At 35.2% G+C, this 26,706-nt stretch overlaps 2 protein-coding genes across 4 annotated transcripts in view; both read left to right on the forward strand.

Moving 5' to 3' along the window:
* The window catches only part of Uimc1 (ubiquitin interaction motif containing 1), a 122,875-nt gene that overhangs the window by 13,692 nt on the left and 82,477 nt on the right, over positions 1 to 26,706 (forward strand). For all 3 annotated transcript variants that reach the window (XM_077797080.1, XM_077797086.1, XM_077797083.1), the window contains exon 2: positions 8,664 to 8,818. In XM_077797080.1, coding sequence (XP_077653206.1) covers positions 8,664 to 8,818 — 155 coding nt within the window. The remainder of the gene's footprint in view (positions 1 to 8,663; positions 8,819 to 26,706) is intronic.
* On the forward strand, positions 6,532 to 7,447 carry LOC113189449 (uncharacterized protein NKAPD1). The gene has a single exon (XM_026398206.2). It carries the CDS (start codon positions 6,566 to 6,568, stop codon positions 7,445 to 7,447), a length of 882 nt encoding a protein of 293 aa, XP_026253991.2. The 5' UTR covers positions 6,532 to 6,565.

The raw sequence follows: 26,706 nt of genomic DNA on the forward strand, positions 1-26,706 counted from the left end.
AGAAATCAAATAAATTCAAAGAGGTGAAAACCTTTTTTTTTTTTTTTTTTTGGTTACTGAGGATTAAACCTAGGGGCACTTAACTGTTGAGTCCCAACTGCAGCTCTTTTTTTACATTTTATTTATAGATAGGGTCTCGCTGAGTTGGTTAGGCCCTTGCTAGGTTGCTGATCCTCCTGCTTTAGCCTCCCGAGCTGCTGGGATTACAGGCATGTGCCACCATGCCTGGTGAGGTGAAAGACTTCTTCTACAATGATACCTATAAAACATTGATGAAAGAAGTTGAAGAGAACATAGAAATGTGGAATAAAATTCAGTGTTCCTGGATTAGACGGATCAATATTAAAATATCCATACTACCCAAAGCAATCTACAGATTCAGTGCAATCTATGAAAATACTAATGACATTCTTCACAGAACTAGAAAAAAATAATCCTAAAATTTGTATGAAATCACAAAATACCCTAAATAGCCAGAGCCATCTTGAGCAAAAAGAACAAAGCAGGAAGCATTTTACTATCTGACTTCAAAATATGCAACAAAGCTGTAGTAGTAAAAACACAAAGGTGAAGCCAGGTGTGGTGGCGCATAATCCCAGTGACTCTGAAGGCTGAGGCAGGAGGATCACAAGTCTTAAGCCAGCCTCATCAATTAACAAGGCCCTAAGCAATTTAGTGAGACCCTGTCTGGCGGGGGGAAGTCTGGGGATATGGCTCTGGTTAAACATTCCTGGGTTTAATTTCCTCTACCCCCCCCCCCACAAATAATAATAATAATACGGTTGGGGGGCAAGATATTTTGGGGAAAAAAACAAAAGAGACATGTCAACTAATGAATAGAGAACCTAGAAGTAAATCCACATATCTACAGCCAATCATATTTTGACAAAAGTGTTAAGAACATAGATTTTGGCAAAAACAGTCTTTGATAAATGATGCTGGAAAAATTGGATATCTACTTGCCAAAGAATGAAACTAGATTCCTATCTCTTACCAGTTGTAAAAATCAATTAAAAATGAATTGAATTCTTTAACATGAGACCTGAAACTATGATTATTAGAAGAAAACTTAAAGGAAACAATTTAGGACCTTGAAATAAGCAAGAATTTTTTTGGGGACAAGGTCCCCCGAACACAAGAAGCGGAAAGCAAACATAGACAATGGTATTACATCAAATTAAGAAGTTTCGGCACAGCAAAAGAAACAACAGAGTGAAGACATAACTTGCAGAATAGGAGAAAATATTTGCAAACTATATCTGACAAGGAGTCAATACTCATAGTATATAAGGAACAAGCAAAAAACCATATTCACCTGATTTAAAAAGGGGTAATAGACTTAAATAGATGTTTCTCAAAAGAAGACACACCAATGCCAATTGGAATATGGAAAAAAAATGTTCAACATCATTAATCATTAGGGAAAGGAAAGCCAAAACCACAATGAGATATCATTTTTACCCCCCAATAAGAATGAAAAGATAAAAAACAGGGACTGGAGGTGTACCTCAGTGGTAGAGTGTTTGCCTAGCATGAATGAGGCCCTGAGTTCCATCCCTAGCACTTGAAGAAAGAGACATCAAAAGATGTGGAGAAAAGGAACTCGTGTTGTGGGAATGTAAATTATTATAGCTATTATGGAAGTCAGTATGGTTGGGGGACTGGGCATGTAACCCAATGGTAGAATCCTTGCCTAGCAAGTTTGAAGTCCTGGGTTCAATCCTTAGCACCACAAGCAAAGCAAAACAGTATGAAAATTCCTCAAAAAATTTAAAACAGAACCTTTATATGATTTAACAGTCCCATTCCTGGATATATATCCAAAGGAAATGAAATCATTATGTTGAAGAGAGTTCTGCACTCTCATGTTCATTGCAGTAATAGCCAAGAAATGGAAGCAACCTGTAGAACATAAAATAGAATACTATTCAGTCATAAAGATGAATGAAACTCTGGTTTGTGACAACACAGTAGTACCGAGACCTTTATGTTAAGTGAAATAAACCTGGCACAGAAAGACAAGTACCATATGATTTCACTCATGTGGAATTAAAAAAAAAAAAAAGAATGTTGATTTCAGTGAAAGTTGAGAGTGGAATGGTGGTTCCCAGAGGCTGGGAGAGTGAAGGGTGGGAGGAATGAGGAAAGGTTGATATCTGGGTTATTAAGAGACAGGAACAAGAAGCTTTAGTGTTCTGTTGCATAGTAGGGTGATTATAGATAATAAAAACCTACAAAATATTAGAAGACAGGATTTTGAAAGTTTTTACTACAAAGAAGTGAAAAATATTTGAGGAAATAGATATATCAACCTGATTTAAACATTACACAATGTATATGTGTATTGAAACATTACATGGTACTCCATTAATATGATTTTCATGTATCAATTTAAAACTTTTATTCATATTTGTGCTTGTATTCATATGTGGAATAATTTTGTCACTTGGCGCATATGGGTGTATACTATTTTATTGGCATCTCTCAATTTACAGTCTTTTATCCCTGAAGTAGTTTTAGTAGAAAGATCTTAATGCTTAATCTTAGCATTAAGATAATATATAATAGCTCCCTTAGGAATAATGGAATAGTTAATAGATTTGAAAGTTAGTAACAAAGTTAAGATTGTTCTGTTTAAATATTTGAGTCTGGGGCTGGGATGTGGCTCAAGCGGTAGTGCGCTCACCTGGCATGCATGCAGCCCGGGTTTGATCCTCAGCACCACATACAAACAAAGTTGTTGTCTCCGCTGAAAACTAAAAAATAAATATTAAAATTAAAAAAAATAAATATTTGAGTCTGATTCTTTGTTGTGGTTGTAAAAATAAATTGGGGATCCACTTTTAAAAACTGAAGTAAAATTCACAACATAAAATCTACCATTTTAGCCATTTGAAGTGTATAATTTAGTGGCTTTTTTTTTTTTAGTTGTAGCTGGACACATGCCTTTATTTTATTTATTTACGTGGTGCTGAGGATCGAACCCAATGCCTCACACACATGTGAGGCAAGCACTCTGCCACATATATACAGTGTTGAACAATCTTTACCATTTTCTTTTTTACAGAACTTTATCATTAACCCCAAAAGAAAACCCATAGCTGTTAAAAACCGTTTTACATTTTCCTTTCCCTAGCCCTATGACTAGTCTACTTTTTGTCTCAGTGGATTTCCTATTCTGGATATTTTATGTAAATGGAATCTTAACAATGTGTTTTTTGTGTCTGTTTTCTTTCACTTAGTGTGGTGTTTTCAAGGTTCATGAATCAATAAACACTTCATTACTTTACAGCAGCTGCATCTTACATTCCCATTGGTGTACTAGATTCTAATTTATCTACATTCTTACCAGTACTTGTTATTTTTCTTTTCATAGTCATCATAGTGTGAAGTGGTATCTCATTGTAATTTGATTCGTATTTCACAGTGTCTAATAACATTGAACATCTTTTATGTGCTTTATGGTCATTTGTATATCTTCTTTGGAGAAATGTTTATTCATGTGCTTATCCCATTTTTTAGTTGGGTTATTTGCTTTTTTACTATGGCGTTGCAAGTGTCCTTTATATAAATCCTTTGTTCCTTAGATAATTTGCAAATTTTTCCTCCTGTTCTTTAATTTTTTTTTTTTTTTACTTTCTTGATGCTTTATGGTTTGAAGCATAAAGGTTTTTAATTTAGATCAGGTCTGATTTTTCTATTTCTTTTATTGTGATTTTGGTGTCATATTTAATATAGTATTGGCTATCAAAGGTGACAAAAGTTTTATGATGAATTTTCTTTTTTTAAAAAAATTTTTTTAGTTGTTGATGAACCTTTATTTATTTATTTTTTAGAATTTTTTTTTGTAGTTGGACACAGTACCTTTATTTTATTTATTTTATGTGGTGCTGAGGATCGAACCCAGGGCCTTGCACACGCTAGGCAGGCGCTCTACCGCTGAGCCACAACCCCAGCCCGGACCTTTATTTTATTTATTTATATGTGGTGCTGAGAATCAAACCCAGTTCCTCCATATGCTAGGCAAGTGCTCTACCACTGAGCTACAACCCCAGCCCTGAATTTTCTCTTAAAAGAGTTTCATAGATTTTGTTCCTACATTTAGGTCTTTAATTCAGTTTACACAATTGTTATGTGTGTGTAAGATGGGTCCAATTTCATTTTCTTTTTATGTGTATCATTTATTGAAAAGACTATTTCCATTAATTATCATGTTACTGCAATATAAAATTAGTTAACAGTAAATGTTTGGGTTTTTACAATCTCAGTTCTATTCTATTGATCCATTTATCTGTTTTTATGTCAGTGCAAGTGTGTGAGCACAGTCTTGGCAACTATGGTTTTGCAGTAAGTTTTGGCATTGAGATGTTTGAGTACTCCAAATCAAAGTTTGCTCCCCACCCCCAGGATTGCTTTAGCTATTCTGGGACCCTTTCATTTTCAAATGAATTTTAAGATCAGCTTGTCTTATTTCCACAAAAAAGCAAACTGGGATTTAAAAAAAAATATTGTTTTGTTGTCAGTGGACTTTTATTTTACTTATTTATATGCTGAGCCACAACCCCAGCCCCAAACTGGGATTTTATTAGGGATTATGTTGTATCTGTAGAACAATTTGGAAAGTATTTCCATATTTATAGTAACAAGTCTTTCCACTTCATGAACATGGGAGGGCTTTGCATTTGTTTAGATCTCCTTTATTTTCTTTCAAATATGTGTGTGTGTTTTGTTTGTATTTGGTGGACCTGGTGATACTTGCTAGGCAAGCATTCTACAACTGAGCTATGTTCCTACCCTCTTTCAATATTGTTTTAAGTTTTTAGTTCTAAGTCTTGAACTTTCTTTTTTTTTTTTAATGTATTCTTAAGGACTTTATTGGTTTAGGTGCTATTAGAAATGGAATTTTTAAAATTTAAATTTGGATTATTACTAGTGTATAGCAGTGTAATTGTTTTTTTTATATTGATTGACCTTGTATCCTGCAACCTTGTTGAACTTGTTCTTTAGTTGTTTTTTTAGGGAATTCATTAGTGGTTTTTGTTTGTTTGTTTGTTTGTTTTTTAAACATGATCATGACATCTGCAAGTGGTTAATAGTTTTACTTCCTAATTTGAATGCCTTTTATTTCTTCTTCTCTAATTAACCTGCTTAGAGCCTTCACTATAATTTTTAGTGATGAAAGTAGAGATTTTTTTTTTAAGAGAGAGAGAGAGAGGGGAGAGAGAGAGAATTTTTTTTTTAATATTTATTTTTTAGTTCTTAGAGGACATAACATCTTTGTTGGTATGTGGTGCTGAGGATCGAACCCGGGCCGCATGCATGCCAGGCGAGCGCGCTACCGCTTGAGCCACATCCCCAGCCCAGAGATTTTTTTTTAATATTTATTTTTTAGTTGTAATTGAACACAATACCTTTATTTTTTATGTGGTGCTGAGGATTGAACCCAGGGCCTCACACGTGTTAGGTGAGTGCTCTGCCTCTGAGCCATAACCCCCAGCCCTAGAGATTGTTTTTCTGGTTTTCTTTTGCAGGGGGTGGTACTGGAGATTGAATTCAGGGGCTCTCTAGCATTGATCTACATCCCCAGCCTTTTAAATTTTTTTGTTTTGAGACACAGTCTTACTATGTTGTCTAGGATGACTTTGAACTTGCCATTCTCCTGTCTCAACCTTCCTAGTAACTGGGATTACAGAAATGTACCACTGCACTTTTTTTTTTTTTTGAGATGGAATATCCTTATATTGCCCAGGAGGACCTCCAATTCACAATCTTCTTGCCTTAACCTCTAAAGTAGCTGGGATTACAGGCCTATACCATGGTATCTAGTGAAAGCAAACATTCTTATTTTGCTCTTTTTTAAAAATTCTTTTTATGTATTCATGATAATAGAGTGTATTTTGACATATTATGCATACATGGAGCATAACTTATTCTAATTAGGATCCCATTCTTGTGGTTGTATATGATGTGGAGTTTTATTGGTCATATAGGAAAGTTTCGTCTGATTCATTCTTTCCTATTCCCATCTTCCTTCTTCCCTTTGTTCACCTTTGTCTAATCCAGTGAATTTCTATTCTTCCCTCCCCCCTGTTCTTTGTCTTAAGGAGGAAGAATTAAACTTTTGCTTTTAAATATATTAGAGTATTAACTGTGGATTTTTGGTAGAATCCCTTTATTAAGTTGAATCTTTTTTTTGCTATTGGTTATTGAACCCAGGGCCTCAAGCATGCGAGTTAAATGCCCTATCACTGAGCTGCATGCCTAACTCTTATTTTATTAATTAATTAATTAATTAATTATTTTTAGTTGTAGTTGGACACAATACCTTTATTTATTTATTTTTATGTGGTGCTGAGGCTCGAACCCAGGGCCTCGAATGTGCTAGGTGAACACTCTACTCCTGAGACACAATCCCAGCCACTCTTATTTTATTTTTTAATTAAAAATTTTTTTAAAAAACATTTTAAAGGCCACGCGAGGCTGCGGCGCACGATCTTGTAATGGAGTGGTTCTTCGTCTCACACTAACAAGATGCCTGATTTCCTCAGGATTGAGGGATTGAAGAATGTCTCGGGTTCCATTGGGGAAAGTCCTCCTGAGGAATGTCATCCGGCATACAGATGCTCACAATAAGATTCAGGAGGAGTCAGATATGTGGAAAATAAGAGAACTAGAGAAACAGATGGAGGATGCTTACCAGGGGACGAAAAGGAAAATGTTACCCAGCAGTTCAAGTCGGATGCGTAGTGATGGTTTTGATGAAGAAAGTCAAAGAGACTACTGGAGGCCAAAGAATGAAATTGCTGGGACTCTGGAAGATGATTTTCTGAAAGCTAAATCCTGGAATAAGAAGCTATATGATTATGAAGCTAACATGCCAGACAGATGGGGTCACAGTGGTTATAAAGAATTGTACCCTGAAGAGTTTGAAACAGACAGTAGTGATCAGCAAGATATTACCAATGGGAAAAAAACATCTCCCCAGGTAAAATCATCTACTCACGAATCCCGCAAACATAAGAAGTCAAAGAAATCTCACAAAAAGAAGCAGAAAAAAAGATCACACAAAAAACAGAAGAAAAGCAAGAAGGAAGCCACAGATGTAACAGCAGATTCCTCAAGCGAGTACTCAGAAGAAACTGGGGCTTCTAGTACCAGGAAAAGAAAACAACCACATAAGCGCAAGAAAAAATCTAGGAAAAAGTCTCTCAAAAAATCTGCTTTATTTGTAGGGGCAGAAAGTGACACTTCCCAGTCAGATGATTCAGCATCCAGCAGTTCTGAGGAGAGTGAGGAAAGAGACAATGAGAAAACCAAAAGGAAAAAGAGAGAGAAAAATGTCCATATCCCCATAGTTAACAATGAAATACAGGAGAGGACAAACAAACGCACAAATTGGAAAGTGGTTACAGATGAAAGGTCTGCGGAGAGCTCAGAAGATGACTAAATGGGAAACATTCTTGTATTTCTCATTTGACTCTGGTTATTTACAGCTCTTACACCTTGGAGTTTGGCCAGTGACTCCTTCAGCACAGGGGGTCTGAGGTCAGAGCTGTCTTGTGCCATCTATATGTTTTGACAGACTCCTGTCTTCTGTTTTGGCCTGTTAAACTTGATCCCCTTTTCTTGTTAATAGGGAATCTGGTATTTTGTTATGAAGGTTTCCTGAAGAGATTATTTTTTTGCAATTAATCACATTTAGTGTAGAGGACATATATAGTAAATTAAAGAACCCAGAAAGCTGAATCCAATAAAAAAAAACAAAAAAAAAAAACAAAAAAAAAACAACAACAACAACAAAAAAAACATTTTAAAAACTTTAATTAATTTTTTTATTTTTAAAATTTTGTTTGCTTTCTATTATATCTTTTGAATTAAACTTAATAAGTTTAATTTTTTGGGGTGTACAGGAGATTAAACCTTAGGACTTCACATGTGACAACATTACGTTGCCAGCTTTTTTTTTTAGATACTGAGGATTGAACCCAGGGGGCACTTTACCACTGAGCTACATCTCCGGCTCTTTTTATTTTTCATTTTGAGATAGGGTCTTGCTAAATTGCTTAGGGTCTAGCTAAGTTGCTGAGGCTGATTTTGAACTTGTGGTCCTCCTGAGTCAGCCTCTCTATTGGCTGGGATTACAGGCATGTGCCATTGTGCCTGGCTACCCTCAAATTTGTAATCCTCCTGCTTCAATTTCCTGAATAGCTGGGATTACAGGTGTGAGCCACCATGCTTGCTTGAGACATTGGTATTTTAAAAAATATTTTTTAGGCAAATTATTAATGTGTAGTTTAGAAAATTAGTTATCTAAGCTAATGTATAATAATATAATATTGTTATATTATTGCTATTAAAATTTCACAGAAACAAGATTTGTGTGTGTATTTTTTTCTCTATAGAAAAGAATAATTTTTATTTCACTTTATTTTTTTAATGTTGTGCAGAGCATCAAACCCAGGTCCTCAAAGGTGCGAAGCAAGCAGTCTACCACTGAGCTACAATCCCAGCCCCAAAAAGAATGTAATTTTTAATGAGTAGTAGAAAAGTTCTGAAATCCAGTTTTTACTTGTAGGATGAATATCTTTTTATTTTACATGACTAAATTGAATCACTTCTAGGAAATTTATACTTCAAGTAAATTATTTGACCTTGTATTTCAGGTAAAACGATGCCACGCAGAAAGAAAAAAGTTAAAGAAGCCTCTGAATCTCAAAACCTGGAGAAGAAGGATGCTGAAGCTACCAGTTCTGTCAGTGTGAAGAGGAAGCGTAGACTTGAGGATGCATTCATTGTGATATCTGATAGTGATGGAGAGGTCAGTAGTTTGAAGTTGTAGGTTTCAAATTAAGCCTTTTTTCCCCCCCTCGCCCTTTTTTTTGTTACTGGGGATTGAACCTAGGGGTTCTTAACCTTAACCACCGAGCCACTTCCCAGCCCTATTTATTTTTTATTTTGAGATAGGATCTTGCTAAGTTGCTTAGGGCCTGGCTAAATTGCTGAGGCTAACCTCAAACTTGGGATTCTACTGCCTCAGCCTAGGATTACAGGTGTGCACCACTACGCTCAGCTGAAATTAAGCCTCTTTACACATGTATGGTTTGTTTTGTAGTTGTACTTTCATGCTAACTTGCCAAGACCAGGCAATTGTTATTCAGTTTCATATGATTTGTAAATGGAATTATGAGTTACTTAAAAGAAAGTAATTATGCTGTTCGGCAGAGGATGGATTATAATTTCATAATATATTTTAACCTAATGGTATATTTTACAACTGTTGGAATAAGTTAAATCAATTAGAAATCTTAATCTTTTGTGTGTCAGGAAATTGAAAGAAAGAAAATGTGAATGCACCTGAGGTACAGCTTAATAGTAGAATACTAGTAGGTGCAAAGTCTTTGATCTCTAGAATTGCAAAAAAAAAAAAAAAAAGAGAGATAAATGTGAATTAAGTCTTTAGATGTAATCTAGTACAATAGCCATTAACTGCCTATAGCTATTTTAATTAAAATTAATTAAAAATCAGTTCCTATATTGCACTAGTCACAATCAAGGGGACAAAGCTACTACATGAGGCCAGTATCTATTGTATTAGCACAACCATAGAAATTTCTATTATTGTGGAAAGCATAAAGATTGACCTTCTCTGTAGATATTAACTTCTTTCCTTTAGTCCCTATTTCCATTTGTTTATTGGAGTTTTCCACCTGCCTGTAGATCACATCCAGTAAGTAATGAACTGAATTATTGTGGTTTCTTCCAGATTTCTTTTTTCCCCCTCCTGGTATCTTCTGTCTTATTTGATAGTAAAACCATTCATTTGTCTCAAGCTAATAAACCTCAGAATCATGTTTTTGACCTTTTTCATCTTTTATTCCTGGTTACTACATGATTTAGTTTTTACCTCTTAAATGATACTAAAGTCTGTTGTTTTCCATTTCCATCTCTTTTCCTGACCAAATGTTATTTGGATTCTTGTAAAAGAGTCTAAAACTGGCTTTTCTGCCTTCAGATTTTCCTCCACACATTTCATTAAATTTATTGTAACTTTCTTTCTTTCTTTTTTTTTTTTTTTTGGTACCAGGGATTGAACATAGGGGCACTTAACCACTGAGCCACATCTCCCAGCCCTTTTTTATATTTATTTAGAGACAGGGTTTTGCTGAGTTGCTCAGGGCCTAGCTAAGTTGTTGAGGCTGGACCTTGCAGTCCTCTTGCCTTAGCATCCCAAGCTGTTAGGATTACAGGCCCAGCTTCAACTTTCTTTTAAGAATTCAGATTGTAGATCTTTGCACTTATTTGCTTAAAAATCTTTGGCTTCGCAATTCCTACAAAATCATTTCGAATTTTAACATGATGTTTGCTGCCTGACTCATTGTATATCTTCTAAGACTAGGTCACTTGGCCATCTATTGTGCTTCCATAAAACCTGTACTACTTCTGTGGTATTATTTGTCATACCATTTTGAAATTGCTACTGTATTTTTTCACTTCTATCACTGGATCATGATTTCCTGGAAGGAAGAATTTCTATATTTTGAATGCCTATCATTAATGCTTGACCTTTACAATTAGGCTCTCTCAAGAAAATACCCACCTTGGGCTGCGGATGTGGCTCAAGCGGTAGTGCGCTCGCCTGGCATGCGTGCGGTCTGGGTTCGATCCTCAGCACCACATACAAACAAAGATGTTGTGTCTGCTGAAAACTAAAAAATAAATATTAAAAAAAAATTCTCTCTCTCTCTTTCTCTCTCACTTTATAAAAAGAAAAAGAAAATACCCACCTTAAGTTTTACCTATAAGTGCTATTTTACTTATTTGAATGTGTCTTTTAGAAAACGTCCTTGTTCCTTGGTGTAAAATAAGTCAGGAGATATCTTGTCTGTTTTTTTTTTTGTTTGTTTGTTTGTGTAAAGATGATACTATAAATCTGACATCGTTAATGCTTCAGTTGATCTAACTTGTTTCTGCAGTTATTTTACTTGAGTCAGTCCATTCTTTTATTGTTTTATTCTCCCCAAGTTTCTAAGAGAACAAACAAAAGCTCTTTATAAACCTTACCAATTGTGTTGGAATTGCCATTTACTGTGTTGTCCTTTCTGAACTTTTTTTTCTCACCTATAAGAGTAGTAACACTCTACAGGATTATTGTGTTGATTAGGAATAATACAAGTAAAATTTCCTACAGTGATATTTCAATAAATGATAACAGATATTGTTATAAACGTTCAGGATGTAGTTTAAGCCTGGCAAGAAATAAAGCTAACTGACTTTTTGTGGACAAGAACCTATTAGTTGTTTTTTCCTTTTTGATATTCTTATGTGTTAAAACAACAAAATAAAACAACAACAGTAAATCCAAAAGAAAAAGGGGACAAGTCTTGTTCTTCTGGAAAAAAGATATATTCCTGTGTGGCATCTTTTCTCCATTTTTTCAGAGAGTAGTTTCTGGAATCTCAGTGTCTGTCTTACTTTAACATTTGCTCACACTATATACCTAGAGGCATTTTTTTTCTTAGCCTTTATTTTAAAATTTATTTATTTATTTTAATTAGGTATATATGACAGCAGAGTGCATTTTGTTTCATTGTACACAATTGCAGCACATCTTTTAATTTCTTTGTACATGATGTAGTGTCACAACATATGTGCAGTCATATGTGTACCTAGGATAATGACCATCAAATTCCACCATCTTCCTGCCTCCTACACCCTCTTTTCTTAGCCTTTTAAGTACAGTTTTAATTTTTTTTAAAGAGAGAGAGAGAGAGAGAGAGAAAGAGAAATTTTTAAATATTTTTTAGTTTTTGGCGGACACAACATCTTTGTATGTGGTGCTGAGAATCGAACCTGGGCCGCACACATGCCAGGTGAGCGCACTACCGCTTGAACCACATCCCCAGCCCTTAAGTACAGTTTTAGTATTTCTTATTAAAAAATAACTTATAGAAGCAGTGACTATGGGGATGAGTTTGTGACTCAGAGATAGAGTACTCGCCTCATAAGTGCAAGGGCCTAGATTCAAGCCTCAGCATCACATAAAAATAAACAAACAAAATAAAGATATTGTGTCCAACTACAACTAAAAAATAAATATTAAAAAAAGCAAAGACTATGTTTTATCTCAGCTTAGTAACTCTCTTTTGAAGCTGAGTTTAAATTAAGGCTTTTGTACATGCTAATAAGCACATGCTCTGTCACTCAACTCAGTCCCTCTCAGATTCTTTTGCAGATATTGACATTACAGATTTAAATATACAATTTTGTTTGTGGGTTTTTTTTTTTTTTGGTACCAGTGTTTGAATTCAGGGCCACTTAATCACTAAGCAACATCCCCAGCCCTTTTTTATTTTGAGAGAGGGTCTTGCTGAGTTCCTTAGGGCCTCTCTAAGTTGTTGAGGCTGGCTTTGAACTCTGATCTCCCTGCCTCAGCCTCCTGAGCCACTGATTGCAGGCATGTGTTACCATGCTCGGCTAATAAATTCTTTTTTTTTATTTTTTTGTGTGCTGGGAATCTAACCCAGGGCCTTTTACATGGCCATCAAGTGCTGTTTTATTCAACTTTTTCTCTGCTGTGGCTAAAAGAGCTGACCAATTTTACAAGAGGAAAGGTTTATTTAGGGGCTCATAGTTTCAGAAGTCTTGGACCATGAAAGACTGCCTCCATTCCTTGGGGCTTGAGGTGAGGCTGAACATCTTGGTAGAAGAATGTGGCAGAGAAAAGCAACTCACATGGTAATCAGGAAGAGAGACAGACTCCACTTGCCAGATACAAATATATACCCCATAGCCACAACCTCAGTGCCCCTCTTCTCCATTACCACTCAGTTAATCTCATCAGGGATTAATTCACTAATTAGTGTAAGGGTATAACCCAATCATTTCTCCTTGTATTGTCTTACACGTACGTGTCTTACATCACATCTAAACCACTGAGCTATATCTTCAGTCCTGTCTGTTTACTTATTATTGAGTTTTGAGAATTCTTTATATGTCCTACTTACAACTCCTTTATCAGATATATGCTTGGTAAATATCTTTTTCCAAGTTTATGGCTTGACTTTCCATTATCTTTTTTTTTTCTTTTGGTACTGGGGATTGAACCCAGGACCACTCAACCACTTAGCCTATCCCCAGCCGTTTTTTTTTTTTTTTTTTTGGGTGGTGCTTGGGATTGAACCCAGGGCCTTGTGCATGCGAGGTAAGCACTCTACCAACTAATCTATGTCCCCAGCCCTCCCCAGTCATTTAAAAAATATTTTATTTAGTGACAGGGTCTTGCCAAGTTGCTTAGGGCCTTGCTAAGTTGCTGAGGCTGGTTTTGAACTTGTAATCCTACTGCCTTAGCCTCCTGAACTCCTAGGATTACAGGCATCTATCACTGTGCTGGCATTTCTTTCCATTATCTTGACAATGTATTGTGAAGAACAGAAGTAATTTTTTTTTATTTTTTATTTTTTAGTTCTCGGCAGACACATCATCATCTTTGTTGGTATGTGGTGCTGAGGATCGAACCCGGGCCGCACGCATGCCAGGCGAGCGCGCTACCGGCTTGAGCCACATCCCCAGCCCAGAAGTTATTAATTAAATGACTTTGTTATTTACCAATTTGTTTTTCTATGGATTGTGCTTTTGGTGGTATATCTAAGAAATCTTTGTTTAGCCCAAGATCACAAATATTTTTTTTTGTTTTCTTCTAGAAATTTGATAATGCTATTCACTACAAGTTAATTTTTATATATGGTATAAGGTGTAGATCCATGAGCATTTTTGTGTTTTTGTGTATTGTATCCAGTCTGTATGTTGGAAAGCCTGTTCTTTCTTCACTGCATTGCCCTTGTACCTTTGTTAAAATCAGTCACGTATATGAATGTAGGTTTATTCTGGACTATATTCCATGATCTTTTGCCTATTTATGTCATTATCATGCTGCTTTTATTATTTGTAGCTTTATAATAATTTTTGAAACCAAGTAGTGTTAGTTTTCTAATTTTTTTTTTTTTTTAGTCAGGGTTTTTTTGTATGCTAGATCCTTTGCATTTCTGTATTAATTTCATTTCCTATTAAATTTTTTTCCCCCAGTATTGAGATTGAACCCAGGGATATTCAACTACTAAGCTACATCCTCATCCCGTTATACACACACACATACACACACACACACACACACACACACACAAAATATTTATTTATTTTTATTTTGAGACAGGGTCTTGCCAAATTTTTGAGGCTATACTTGAACTTATGTTCCTGTATAGATGTGAGCCTTCATATTAATTTCAGAATCAGTTTGTCAATTTCGTAAAAGCCCTGTTGGGAGATTTTATTTTATTTTTATTTATCTGTTTTTTGCCGGGATCAAACCCAGAACCTTTTGCAAGCTAGGTAACCATTCTACCACTGGCCTATACCCACAAAACCCATTGGGATTTTGATTGGAGTGGTTTTGAATTTTTAGATTAATTTGGGGAAAATTGACATCTAAGCAGTGTGATATTAGACTCTTATCTGTATATTTTTAGATTTTGTAAATAGTCCTTTAAGCAATAATTTCTAGTTTTTAGAATACATATCTTTTATATCTTTAGTAAAATTTAATCCTTAGGATCATGTATTTTGATGCTGTTGTAAATGTTATTTAATAAATTTTTAGTTAGCCTCTTGCTAGAATATGTAAACAATTGATTTTTGTGTATTCTTGTATTCTTCAAACTTTCTAAACTTATTAGTTCTTAGAGTTCTTTTTGTGGATTCCATTATATTTTATATTTTCTATAATTATATTTTCTATAATCAGGTCATTTATTAATGACCTACTTTATTTTTTTCTTTCCAACTTGGGTTTGTTTATGTATACATATTTAGTTGTCAATGGACCTTTATTTTGTTTATTTATGTTTTTGTGTGCTGAGGATTGTACCCAGTGCCTCACACATACTAGGCAAGTGCTCTACCACTAAGCCACAACCCCAGCCCCTTCCAACCTGAGTTTCTTTTTTTTTTTGGTTTAAGTGCCCTACCAGTCTTTCACTATTAATTATGAAGTTATTGAAAATGGAGGAGGTTTTTCTCTCAGTGCCCCTTAAAATTTTGAAGAAGTTTTTTTGTTCCTAGTTTGCTGAGAGTTTTTTTTTGTACCAGGGATTAAACCCAGGGGTGCTTAACCACTGAACCACATCCCTAGCTGTTTTAAAAAATATTTTATTTTATTTTTGTTCTTTTTTTTATTGGTTGTTCAAAACATTACAAAGCTCATGACATATCATCTTTCATACATTTGATTCAAGTGGGTTATGAACTCCCATTTTTACCCCAAATACAAATTGCAGAATCACATCGTAAAAAATATTTTATTTAGTAACAGGGTCTTGCTGAGTTGGTTAGGGCCTTGCTCAGTTTCTGAGGCTGTCTTTGAACTAGTGATCCTCCTGCCTTAGCCTCCCGAGTCAATGGGATTACAGCCATGTACTACTACCATGCTCAGCCTGCTGAGAGTTTTTTTTTTTCTTATTTTTTTGTGGGGGTGGGGGCGCAGGGTGGAGGGCAGGTATCAGGAATTGAACTCAGGGCATTCAGCCACTGAGCCACATCCCCAGCCCTGTTTTGTATTTTATTTAGAGACAGGGTCTCACTGAGTTGCTTAGTGCCTTGCTTTTACTGAGGCTGGCTTTGAACTTGTGATCCTCCTGCCTCAGCCTCCCTAGCTGCTGGGATTACAGACATGTACCACTGCTGAGAGTTTTGACCAGGAATGGATATTGAGTTTTGTCAAATGCGTTTTCTCCATGTATTGTGGTGAATTCCTTGTTTTCTTTTTCAATCTGTTAATATGGTGAACTACATTAATCATTGAATGTTAAACCATTCAAACATTGTTCAGCATTTTTGAGACACACTCCACTTACTTATGATATATTATCTTTTTAGTAGTTTTGGATTTGATTTGTGAATTTTTTTTAGGATTTTGTCTTTATATTCATGATTGCTTTCTTTAAATTTTTTTTTTTGTAATCATAGATGGACAGAATGCCTTTATTTTATTTGTTTTCATTTTTATGTGGTGCTAAGGATTGAACCCAGTGCTTCATACATACTAGGCAAGTGCTCTACCACTCACCTCCAGCTCCAGCTCATGACTGCTTTCTTTTCCTTTTTTTCAAGTACTCTGGGGATTGAACACAGTGGCACTATTACTGAGCTATATAGCCTTAGCCCTAGCCCTGCTTTTTTTTTTTTTTTTGGTACTGGAGGTTGAACCCAGGGCTACATCAACAGTCCTTTTTAATTTTCATTTTGTCACAGGGTCTTACTTAGGGCCTCACTAAGTTGCTGAGTCTGGTCTTGGAACTTGCGATCTTCTATCCTCAGCCTCCCCAGTTTCTGGAATTATAGGGATGAGCCATTGTACCTTTTTATTTTTTTTTTATTTTGAGACAGTGCCTTGCTAAATTGTCAAGGCTGGCTTGAATTTGTTATCCTCCTGCATCGGTTTACCAAATAACCTAAAATTATAGGCCTGTGCTCCTGGATCTGGCTTGATCTGTACTTTTTCTTATAATGTTTTTGGTTTTGATAACCAGAAACATTTTGGAGGCCATTTTGTCCTCAGAATCAGTTGGGATATATCTCATCTAGGTTCTGGAAGAATCTTAGTAGAATTGATATTATACTTTCTTAAAAAGAATTCACCAATTAAACCATCTGGGCATGAAGTGTTGTCTTTGGAAAGGATATTATCTAGTTTCAATTTCATTAAAAATAAAGGTTATTCAGTTTATCTTTTCTTGAGATGCTTCATGTCTTTCAAGGAGTTCATGCATTTCAACTACATTATTGAATTTTTTCTTTCTAAACCATTTTGAAAACTAGTGATACCACCTCTTTCTTCCAAATTTCTTTTTTTATACTGATTAGTCTTATTAGCACTTTGCTTTAACTGGTTTCTCTCTCTCTCTCTCTCTCTCTCTATATATATATATATATATATATATATATATATATTTTTTTTTTTACTTTGTTTCACTTATGTACATTTTGTCTTATTTTTTTATTTCTTTGGGGTTAATTTTCTCTTTTGATTCTAGTTTGTTTCTTTTTCTTTCTTTTTTCTTTTGCCATGCTGGAGATTGAACCTAAGGACATTTTTAACGCTGAGCTCCCTCCTCAGCCCTTTTTATTTTTTATTTTGAGACATGGTCTCCCTCTTATTAAATTGCTGAGGCTAGCTTCAAACTTGTGAGCATCCTCCTTACCTCCCAAGTCTCTGGGATTATAATTATGTGCCACTGCACTTAGTTTCTTAAGGTAGAAGCTAAGAGCAGTGATTGGAGGCCTAATATGGGTGTTTAGTACTACTATGAGCACTTTTCATTTCCCTCTCCTTGCTTTTTTTTTTTGTTGTTGTATATCTTTATTTTTATGTGTGCTGGGGATTGAACTCAGTTCCTCACATATGCTAGGCAAGTCCTCTACCACTGAGTCAAAACCCTGGCCCCTCTCCTTGCTTTTTTTAGTGCTGGAGAGCAAACAGGACCTTTTGCGCACTAGGCAAGTATTAGGGATAGCTCTCTCAGCCCTCTAATTTCCCTTTAGATTTCTTCTTCAAGCCATGAGTTATTTAGAAGCATGCTATTTAGTTTCCAAATATTTGATAATTTTCTAGATTTTTTACAAAATATTTATTTTTTAGTTTTCGGTGGACACAATATCTTTGTTTTTAATGTGGTGCTGAGGATCGAACCTGGGTCGCATGCATGCCAGGCGAGCATGGTACTGCTTGAGCCGCATCCCCAGCCCTCTACAGATGTTTTTGTTACTGATTTCTAATTTAGTTTGTCATATGTATTTTGTATGATTTGAATCCTTTTAAAATCAATTGAAGCTTGTCTTATGGCCCAGAATATCATTTATCTTGGTAAATATTCTTTGTGTAATTGATAAAAATGTACACATGAGGGGAGCTGGGGTGTGGCTCAGTGGCAGAGCACTTGCCTAGCATGTGTTGAGGCACTGAGTTTTATCCTTAGCACCACATAACAAATAAAGACATTCTGTCCATCTACAACTACAAAACACAAAAAATTATTAAAAACGTGCATATGAGGTAGCATTATTAGACAGCACTTTCTATAAATGTCAGTCAAGGAAACTGGATGTTAATGTTGTTCAGTCTACTGTATCCTTACTGGTTTTCTGCCTATTTGCAGGGCTTTTAAAGTCTTTGACTGTAATTGTAGATTTATCTATTTCTCTTTTTAGTTCTATTAGTGTTTGCTTCATATATTTTGAAGTTTTACCATTAGATGTGTAAATGTTTAAGATTATCTTTTGATTAATTGACCCCTCTTTATCATTACGAAATGACCTTTTTTCTTTTATTTTGATTGAACCCAGGAGCACTTAACCACTGAGCCACATCCCCAAACCTTTTTATTGTTTATTTTGAGACAGAGTCTCGCTAAGTTTCTTGGGGCCTTGCTAAGTTGCTGAGGCTGATTTTGAACTGTGACCTTCCTGCCTCAGCCTTCTGAGCCTCTGGGCTTGCAGGCATACGCCACCGTGCTCAGCTGAAATGACCTTCTTCAGCACTGGTATAATCTTAGTTCTGACATCTACTTTTTTGTTTGTTAGCTGGAGATTGAACCCAGGACCTCATACATAGTAGTCAAGTGCTCTGTCACTGTGCTGTACCCCCAGCCTTGACATCTAGTTTTTCTAGTATTACTGTAGCTACTCCAGTTTTCTTTATTCTTTAATAGAAAAATTTATGACTTAACTAGAATAGAATAAATTTGTCCAATTTAAAATTCTATTAAGTACCAAACTCAGTGACAATGTTTGCATAATATTATAGAATTCTCTCAAAATAGTGGATCCTAATTTCATTGGAAGTCTTCTTAGAAGCAGAAAAATCTAATTATTGAAATAATTAAGACTCTTCTCCTTTAGATGAAAATAGTTCAATTCCTGGAACCCGCCACTCCACCCCATACCCCTCCCCCCCCAAATAAAGAAAATAGTTATCTGTGCCAAATTCTGATTTTAAAATCCATATTATACCTCGTGTGGTGGCACATGCCTATAATCCCAGCTACTCAGGAGGCTGAGACACAAGGATTGTAAATTCAATGCTGGCGTGTGAAATTCAGCAAGATCCTGTCTCAAAACATAAAAATGGCTGGGGTTTAGCTCAATGGTAGAGCACTTGTAGTTGTGAGGCCCTGGATTTAATTCCCAGTACTTGGGGCAGTGGAGAAAGCAAGTTACCATATGTTCTTTTTTTTCTTCTTTAATTTATTATAAACCATATACCTAAAGCTGTAATTATTTTGTATTGCCATTTTCCTGTATTTCACATCAATACATGTGAAGTATCTTTTAACTGTTGAAAGCTTCCAAGATGACCTAATATTCAAAATGGTATCTTAGAAATGCCATTTTTACTCAATATTTTCTGTTAACATTGATTCACCCTAATTTAGTTTAGTAATTTAGTTCATGTATGTTAATATACAGACTATCAAAGTACTAGTCACTAGTATAATTTTTTATTGTCATCTTCCTTAAGACAATGAATATTTCCTCCTTTTGCAGTCTTGTCATTTATTTGACAGAGAAACAAGAATAAAATTTTCTTCTTGGGGCTGGGGTTGTGGCTCAGTGGTAGAGTGCTCGCCTAACATCCACGAGGCACTGGGTTCAATCCTCAGCACCACATAAATGTAAAATAAAGATATTGTGTCCATCTAAAACTTAAGAATAAATATTTGAAAAAATATTTTTTCTACTACAGCCATGTTTCCAAATAGGTTGGTTTCCTTGTGTAATATTATTATACAACTCTCCCTTCATATCCAGGGGGCTCACCATCTGTGACTTGAAAATGTAGAAGTTTCTTTCTCGTTTAAACATGTACAGATATTTTTTTCCCTTATCATTATTCTCTAAACAATGCAGTATGATTAAACTATTTATATGGCATATATATTATATTAGGTAAATGATCTAGAGACGTTTTATAAGTATATGGAAAGATGTTTAGGTTATGTGCAAATGCTATGCCATTTTATATCCATGGAGATTTGTGGGGAGGGGCTTGGTTCTTTGAATCAGCTTATACCAAGTGTGTTTGTTAAACAGCAGCCAGCATAACAAATATATGAGATAATCAACTTATAAAGAGAAATTGTTTTTTTGGGATCATAACTTTGGAGGTTCTAGTCCATGATGGATTGGCTCTGTTGTTTTGGGCCTCTGGCAAGGCAACACATAATGGCAGGAGCACATGGTAGAACAAAACTGTTTACTTCTTTTAAGGGCACAACTCCATTGACCTATACTTCTAGTATGCCCCATCTCTTAAGTATTTCATTACCTTCCAATAGTGCCCCCGCCCTCCCTGCCCCAGGACCAATCCTTTAACACATGGGTCATTAGGGGACATTTAAGATCCAAATCATAGCACTAAGTGACAACTATATTTCAGTATTTAAGTATCATGGATCAATTTTTAAAAAAATTTTTTTATTGGTTATTCAAAACATTACAAAGATTGCAGAATCACATCGGTTACACATCCACATTTTTACATAATGCCATAATAGTAACTTTTGTATTCTTTACCTTTCCTATCCTCTACTATCCCCCCTCCCCTCCCATCTTCTCTCTCTACCCCATCTACTGTAATTCATTTCTCTCCTTGTTTTTTCTCATTCCCCTCACAACTTCTTATATATAATTTTGTATAACAATGAGGGTCTCCTTCCATTTCCATGCAATTTCCCTTTTCTCTCCCTTTCCTTCCCACCTCATGACTCTGTTTAATGTTAATCTTTTCCTCCTGCTCTTCCTCCCTGCTCTGTTCTTAGTTGCTCTCATTATATCAAAGAAGACATTTGGCATTTGTTTTTTAGGGATTGGCTAGCTTCACTTAGCATAATCTGCTCTAGTGCCATCCATTTCCCTGCAAATTCCATGATTTTGTCATTTCTTAGTGCTGCGTAGTACTCCATTGTGTATAAATGCCACATTTTTTTAATCCATTCATCTATTGAGGGGCATCGGGGTTGGTACCAGTTCCTTGCTGTTTTTGTTACTATTGTTTTGTAGTACAGTTTGAAATCTGGTATCGCTACACCTCCTGATTCACACTTCCTGTTTAGAATTGCTTTTGCTATTCTGGGTCTTTTATTTTTCCATATGAATTTCATGATTGCTTTATCTATTTCTACAAGAAATGCCTTTGGAATTTTGATTGGCATTGCATTGAACCTATAGAGAACTTTTGGTAATATCGCCATTTTGATGATGTTAGTTCTGCCTATCCATGAACAGGGTATGTTTTTCCATCTTCTAAGATCTTCTTCTATTTCTCTCTTTAGGGTTCTGTAGTTTTCATTGTATAAATCTTTCACCTCTTTTGTTAGGTTGATTCCCAAGTATTTTATTTTTTTTGAGGATATTGTGAATGGGGTGGTTTTCCTCATTTCCATTTCAGAGGATTTGTCGCTGATATACAGGAATGCCTTAGATTTATGCGTGTTGATTTTATATCCTGCCACTTTGCTGAATTCATTTATTAGCACTAGTAGTTTCTTTGTAGAACCTTTTGTGTCTTCTAGGTATAGGATCATATCATCCGCAAATAGTGATAATTTAAGTTCTTCTTTTCCTATCTTAATGCCTTTAATTTCTTTTGTCTGTCTAATTGCTCTGGCCAGTATTTCGAGAACTATATTGAATAGAAGCAGTGAGAGAGGGCATCCCCGTCTTGTTCCAGATTTTAGAGGGAATGCCTTCAGTTTTTTTCCATTTAGAATGATGCTAGCCTGAGGCTTTGCATATATAGCTTTTACAATTTTGAGGTAAGTTCCTGTTATCCCTAGTTTTTCTAATGTTTTGAACATAAAGGGATGCTGTACTTTGTTGAATGCTTTTTCTGAGTCTATCGAGATGATCATATGGTTCTTATCTTTAAGTCTATTGATGTGGTGAATAACGTTTATTGATTTCCGTATATTGAACCAGCCTTGCATCCCAGGGATGAATCCTACTTGATCATGGTGCACGATCTTTTTGATATGTTTTTGTATACGATTTGCCAGAATTTTATTGAGGATTTTTGCATCTAAATTCATTAGGGATATTGGTCTGTAGTTTTCTTTCTTTGAGGTGTCCTTATCTGGTTTGGGAATCAGGGTGATATTGGCCTCATAGAATGAATTTGGAAGTTCTCCCTCTTTTTCTATCTCCTGAAATAGATTATGGAGTATTGGTATTAGTTCTTCTTTAAAGTTCTTGTAAAACTCTGCTGTATATCCATCCGGTCCTGGGCTTTTCTTGGTTGGTAGTCTTTTGATGGCTTCTTCTATTTCCTCACTTGATATTGGTCTGTTTAGGTTGTTTATATCTTCTTGACTCAATCTGGGTAGTTCATATGTCTCAAGGAATTTATCGATGCCATCACTATCTTCTATTTTGTTAGAGTATAGGGTTTTAAAATAATTTCTAATTATCTTCTGTATTTCTGAATTGTCTGTTGTGATGTTGCCTTTTTCATCCTGTAAGATAGTAATTTGGGTTCTCTCTCTTCTTCTCTTTGTTAGCGTGGCTAGTGGTCTATCAATCTTATTTGTTTTTTCAAAGAACCAACTTTTAGTTTTGTCAATTTTTTCGATTGTTTCTTTTATTTTGATTTCATTGATTTCAGCTCTAATTTTAATTATTTCTTGCCTTTTACTGTATTTGCTGCTGTTTTGTTCTTCTTTTTCTAAGGCTTTGAGGTGTAGTATGAGGTCATTTATTTGTTGGCTTTTCCTTCTTTTAAGGAATGAACTCCATGAAATGAATTTTCCTCTTAGCACTGCTTTCATAGTGTCCCAAAGATTTCGATATATTGTGTCTGAGTTTTCGTTTACCTCTAAGAATTTTTTAATTTCCTCTTTGATGTCTTCTGTAACCCTTTGTTCATTCAGTAGCATATTATTTAATCTCCATGTGGTGTAGGATTTTTCCTTTCTCATTTTATTATTGATTTCCAATTTCATTCCATTATGATCAGATAAAATGCATGGTAGTATCCCTAAATGTTAATGGCTTAAATGCACCAGTCAAAAGACATAGGCTAGTAGAATGGATTAAAAAAAAGATCCAACAATATGCTGCCTACAGGAGACTCATCTGATAGGAAAAGACATACACAGACTGAAGGTGAAAGGTTGGGAAAAATCGTATCACTCATACGGACCCCGGAAGCAAGCAGGGGTGTCCATACTTGTATCAAATAAAATAGACTTTAAGCCAAAGTTAATCAAAAGGGATAAACAAGGACACTACATACTGCTCAAGGGAACCATACACCAACAAGACTTGACGATCATTAATATTTATGCCCCAAACAGTGGTGCAGCTACATTCATCAAACAAACTCTTCTCAAGTTCAAGAGTCTAATAGACCACAGCACAATAATCATGGGAGATTTTAACACACCTCTCTCACCACTGGACAGATAATCATGGGAGATTTTAACACACCTCTCTCACCACTGGACAGATCTTCCAAACAAAAGTTGAATAAAGAAACCACAGAGCTCAATAATATAATTAATAATTTAGACTTAATTGATATATACAGAATATACCACCCAACATCAAGCGGATACACTTTCTTCTCAGCAGCACATGGATCCTTCTCAAAAATAGACCATATATTATGTCATAGGGCAAATCTTAGCAATTACAAAGGAGTTGAGATACTACCATGCATTTTTTTTATCGATTTTTTTTTTTTTTTTTTTTTTTTTTTTTTTACAATTAAAATACTACTACATGGCTGGGGCTGTAGCTCAGTGGTAGAGCACTTGCCTGCATGCGTGAGGCACTGGATTCAATCCTCAGCACCACATAAAAATAAATGAATAAAAGGCATCTATCTATCAACAACTACAAAAAAATTAAAAAAATACTATTACATATACAATGAGAAATTTGAGACATTTCTTTCTTTTTTTTTTTTTTTTAAAGGGTGAGAAGCCAGATCTCCTCTTTCCCTGGACCAGGCTTCTTCTTCTTCTTCTTTTTTTTTTTTTTTTTTTAAGAGAGAGTGAGAGAGGAGAGAGAAAGAAAGAGAGAGAGAGAGAGAGAGAGAGAGAGAGAGAGAATTTTTAATATTTATTTTTTAGTATTCGGCGGACACAACATCTTTGTTGGTATGTGGTGCTGAGGATCGAACCCGGGCCGCACGCATGCCAGGCAAGCGCGCTACCGCTTGAGCCACATCCCCAGCCCCAGACATTTCTTAACTATAAGCCTTTATCATGTAGTTTTAAATTTTAATCTACTAGTCCTTATATATGCTCTTAGTGGATTTCAAAAAGATTAATAATCCTAAAGCCAAATTCATCTATCTCTAACTTATTTTATTCTCTTTAGGCAAGTCATCTGATTTTACTGGATTCCCAGGGACAAAAGTAAAAAATTAGCAGTGGTTTTGTACTTTTTAGAATTGTTGGTTCAGCTTTAGTTGTATGTCCACTTGTGATACAAAAAAGTTATGTAGACTACACATTGTTACAGAGACACAGAATGATGTAGTATTATGTGGACTAGGAAATTAAAATTACTTGATAAAAGGAGGGAGTCGTATTTACATAAAAGTGATATTCCTGAACTTCTACCAAACATCAGTGTAAAGACATTCTGTAAATTGAATTTGTAAAAGCTGTGCATGGAAACTATAGTATTTGGGAAAGAAGAAAGGTTTATAAAAGCTTTAGCATTTACAAAAATGTAACTTTTTTTCTACTATGAATTACACATTAACATAATCACACTAATTGAAGGACTAGGCATGTAGCTCAGTGGTAAAGAACTTTCCTTTACATACACAAAGCTCTGGGTTGCATCCCCAGCACTGCAAAGAAAAAAAAGTACACAGCTACATTCATAATGTTTAGAAAAAGCAATTCAACATTTTCTAAATGGATTATCCCATTTATTATATAATGTAGCTGTAAAGATAAGGAGATTTTCTCCCTCTAAAGCTTTCAACATCAAAATTTATGCCTGTAAGATTTTAGAACTTTTAGCAGTTTATTTCAAAAGAAAACTGTTAGAAACTTCTCAAATGTTCTTTATATTACAGGTTATATTAATAGTTACATACTGTAGAATCCTGCAGACATTTTTCTTTCTTTACTGGATGGCTTTCTTTCAGTATTGGCCTTGAGTTTGTGTTTGCTTTCCTTGTTGCTCTTTGATTAGTCCTGTCTTTTCCTATTTGTCTTTACAAGTGTACTTCCTGTAGGGAGCATAGATAGTTGAGTCTTGCTTTATTTTCCAGTCTGACAATCTCTACCTAATACCTCCATCAATATCTTTACTTAGGTATTTAGGCAGTTTAGTTAATGTGATTATTGATATGGTTAGGATTCCATTTATCATCTTGTTATTTTTTTGTTTGTTTGTTTGTTCCATATTTCTTTTTCTGTTCCCCATTTTTTGGCCTTTGTATTGAATGCTTTCTGTCTGCTAATGTTAATATCTTATATATCCACAGTACATTTATCAGAACTAAGACATTATCATTGATGTTACTGTAGTCTTCATTTGGATTCTAGCAGTTTTTCCACTAATGTTCTTTTTCTATTCTAGGATCCAATCCATAATTCTTACTACATTTAGTAGCTTTAACTTTGGAGGGTTATACCAGATATAGAAATTATGGTTGGCAACTTTATTTTTCCAGTACTTTAAAAGACTTTGTTCCATTTTCTTCTTGGCTTATTGTTTCAAACAAAATATCTAACTTCATTCCTATTTTTCCCCTCTGTAAATTTGCGTCCCCTGCCAGTTTTAAGATTTTTTTCTTTTATCACTGGTTTAAAGTAACTTGATTATGTACTTTTAATTAAATTTATCATAATGTGGGCTGGGGATGTGGCTAAAGCGGTAGCACGCTCACCTGGCATGCGTGCGGCCCGGGTTCGATCCTCAGCACCACATACAAACAAAGATGTTGTGTCTGCCGAAAACTAAAACATAAATATTAAAAATTCTCTCTCTCTCTTTCTTTAAAAAAAATTTATCATAATGTTTCTTGTGCTTTTGGTTTATAGAACTTCTTAGATATGAGTGTTTGTAGTTTTCATCAAGTTATGAATGTTCTCAGTTATTTTCTCTTAATTGATTTTTTAAAAATTTCTGTCCCTCTCCTCCTTTAGGAAGTGTAATTACTACATATTAGGTCACCTAAAATTGTCCTGCAGCTGACTGATATTCTCTTCACTTTTTTTTTTTTTAGGATGCCACACGAGCCACATTTCAACTACTTAATAACTCTAGTGGTTACTGTATTCTACTGTATAGAAAGTCCCATTATATGGTATTTTTCCTTTAAGAGATGATCTTAAATAATTCTATCATGCCTTAAAAATCTGTTTACCTTGGGTACCACAAGAAATCCAAGCTTCCACTGGCATGCCTTTGTCCCCTGAAGTCTCATCCCCATATGACTCTAATCTGTGTTCTGGGAGACCCCTCAGTGTTGCTTTTATAATTCATCTTAATCTCCCCCTCTACCCTTGAAATAACTCTGTTCCCTTGGAATTTGTTAGTGATCAGAAAATTCACTGTTCTCAACCTCCTTGGTGAAAGTTTTCTCATCTTTTTGTTCTCACTGAAAGATAGCTGTCCTGGTTCTCCTTGCAC

This window comes from Urocitellus parryii, chromosome 1 (assembly GCF_045843805.1).
Source record: "Urocitellus parryii isolate mUroPar1 chromosome 1, mUroPar1.hap1, whole genome shotgun sequence".
Taxonomy (NCBI): domain Eukaryota; kingdom Metazoa; phylum Chordata; class Mammalia; order Rodentia; family Sciuridae; genus Urocitellus; species Urocitellus parryii.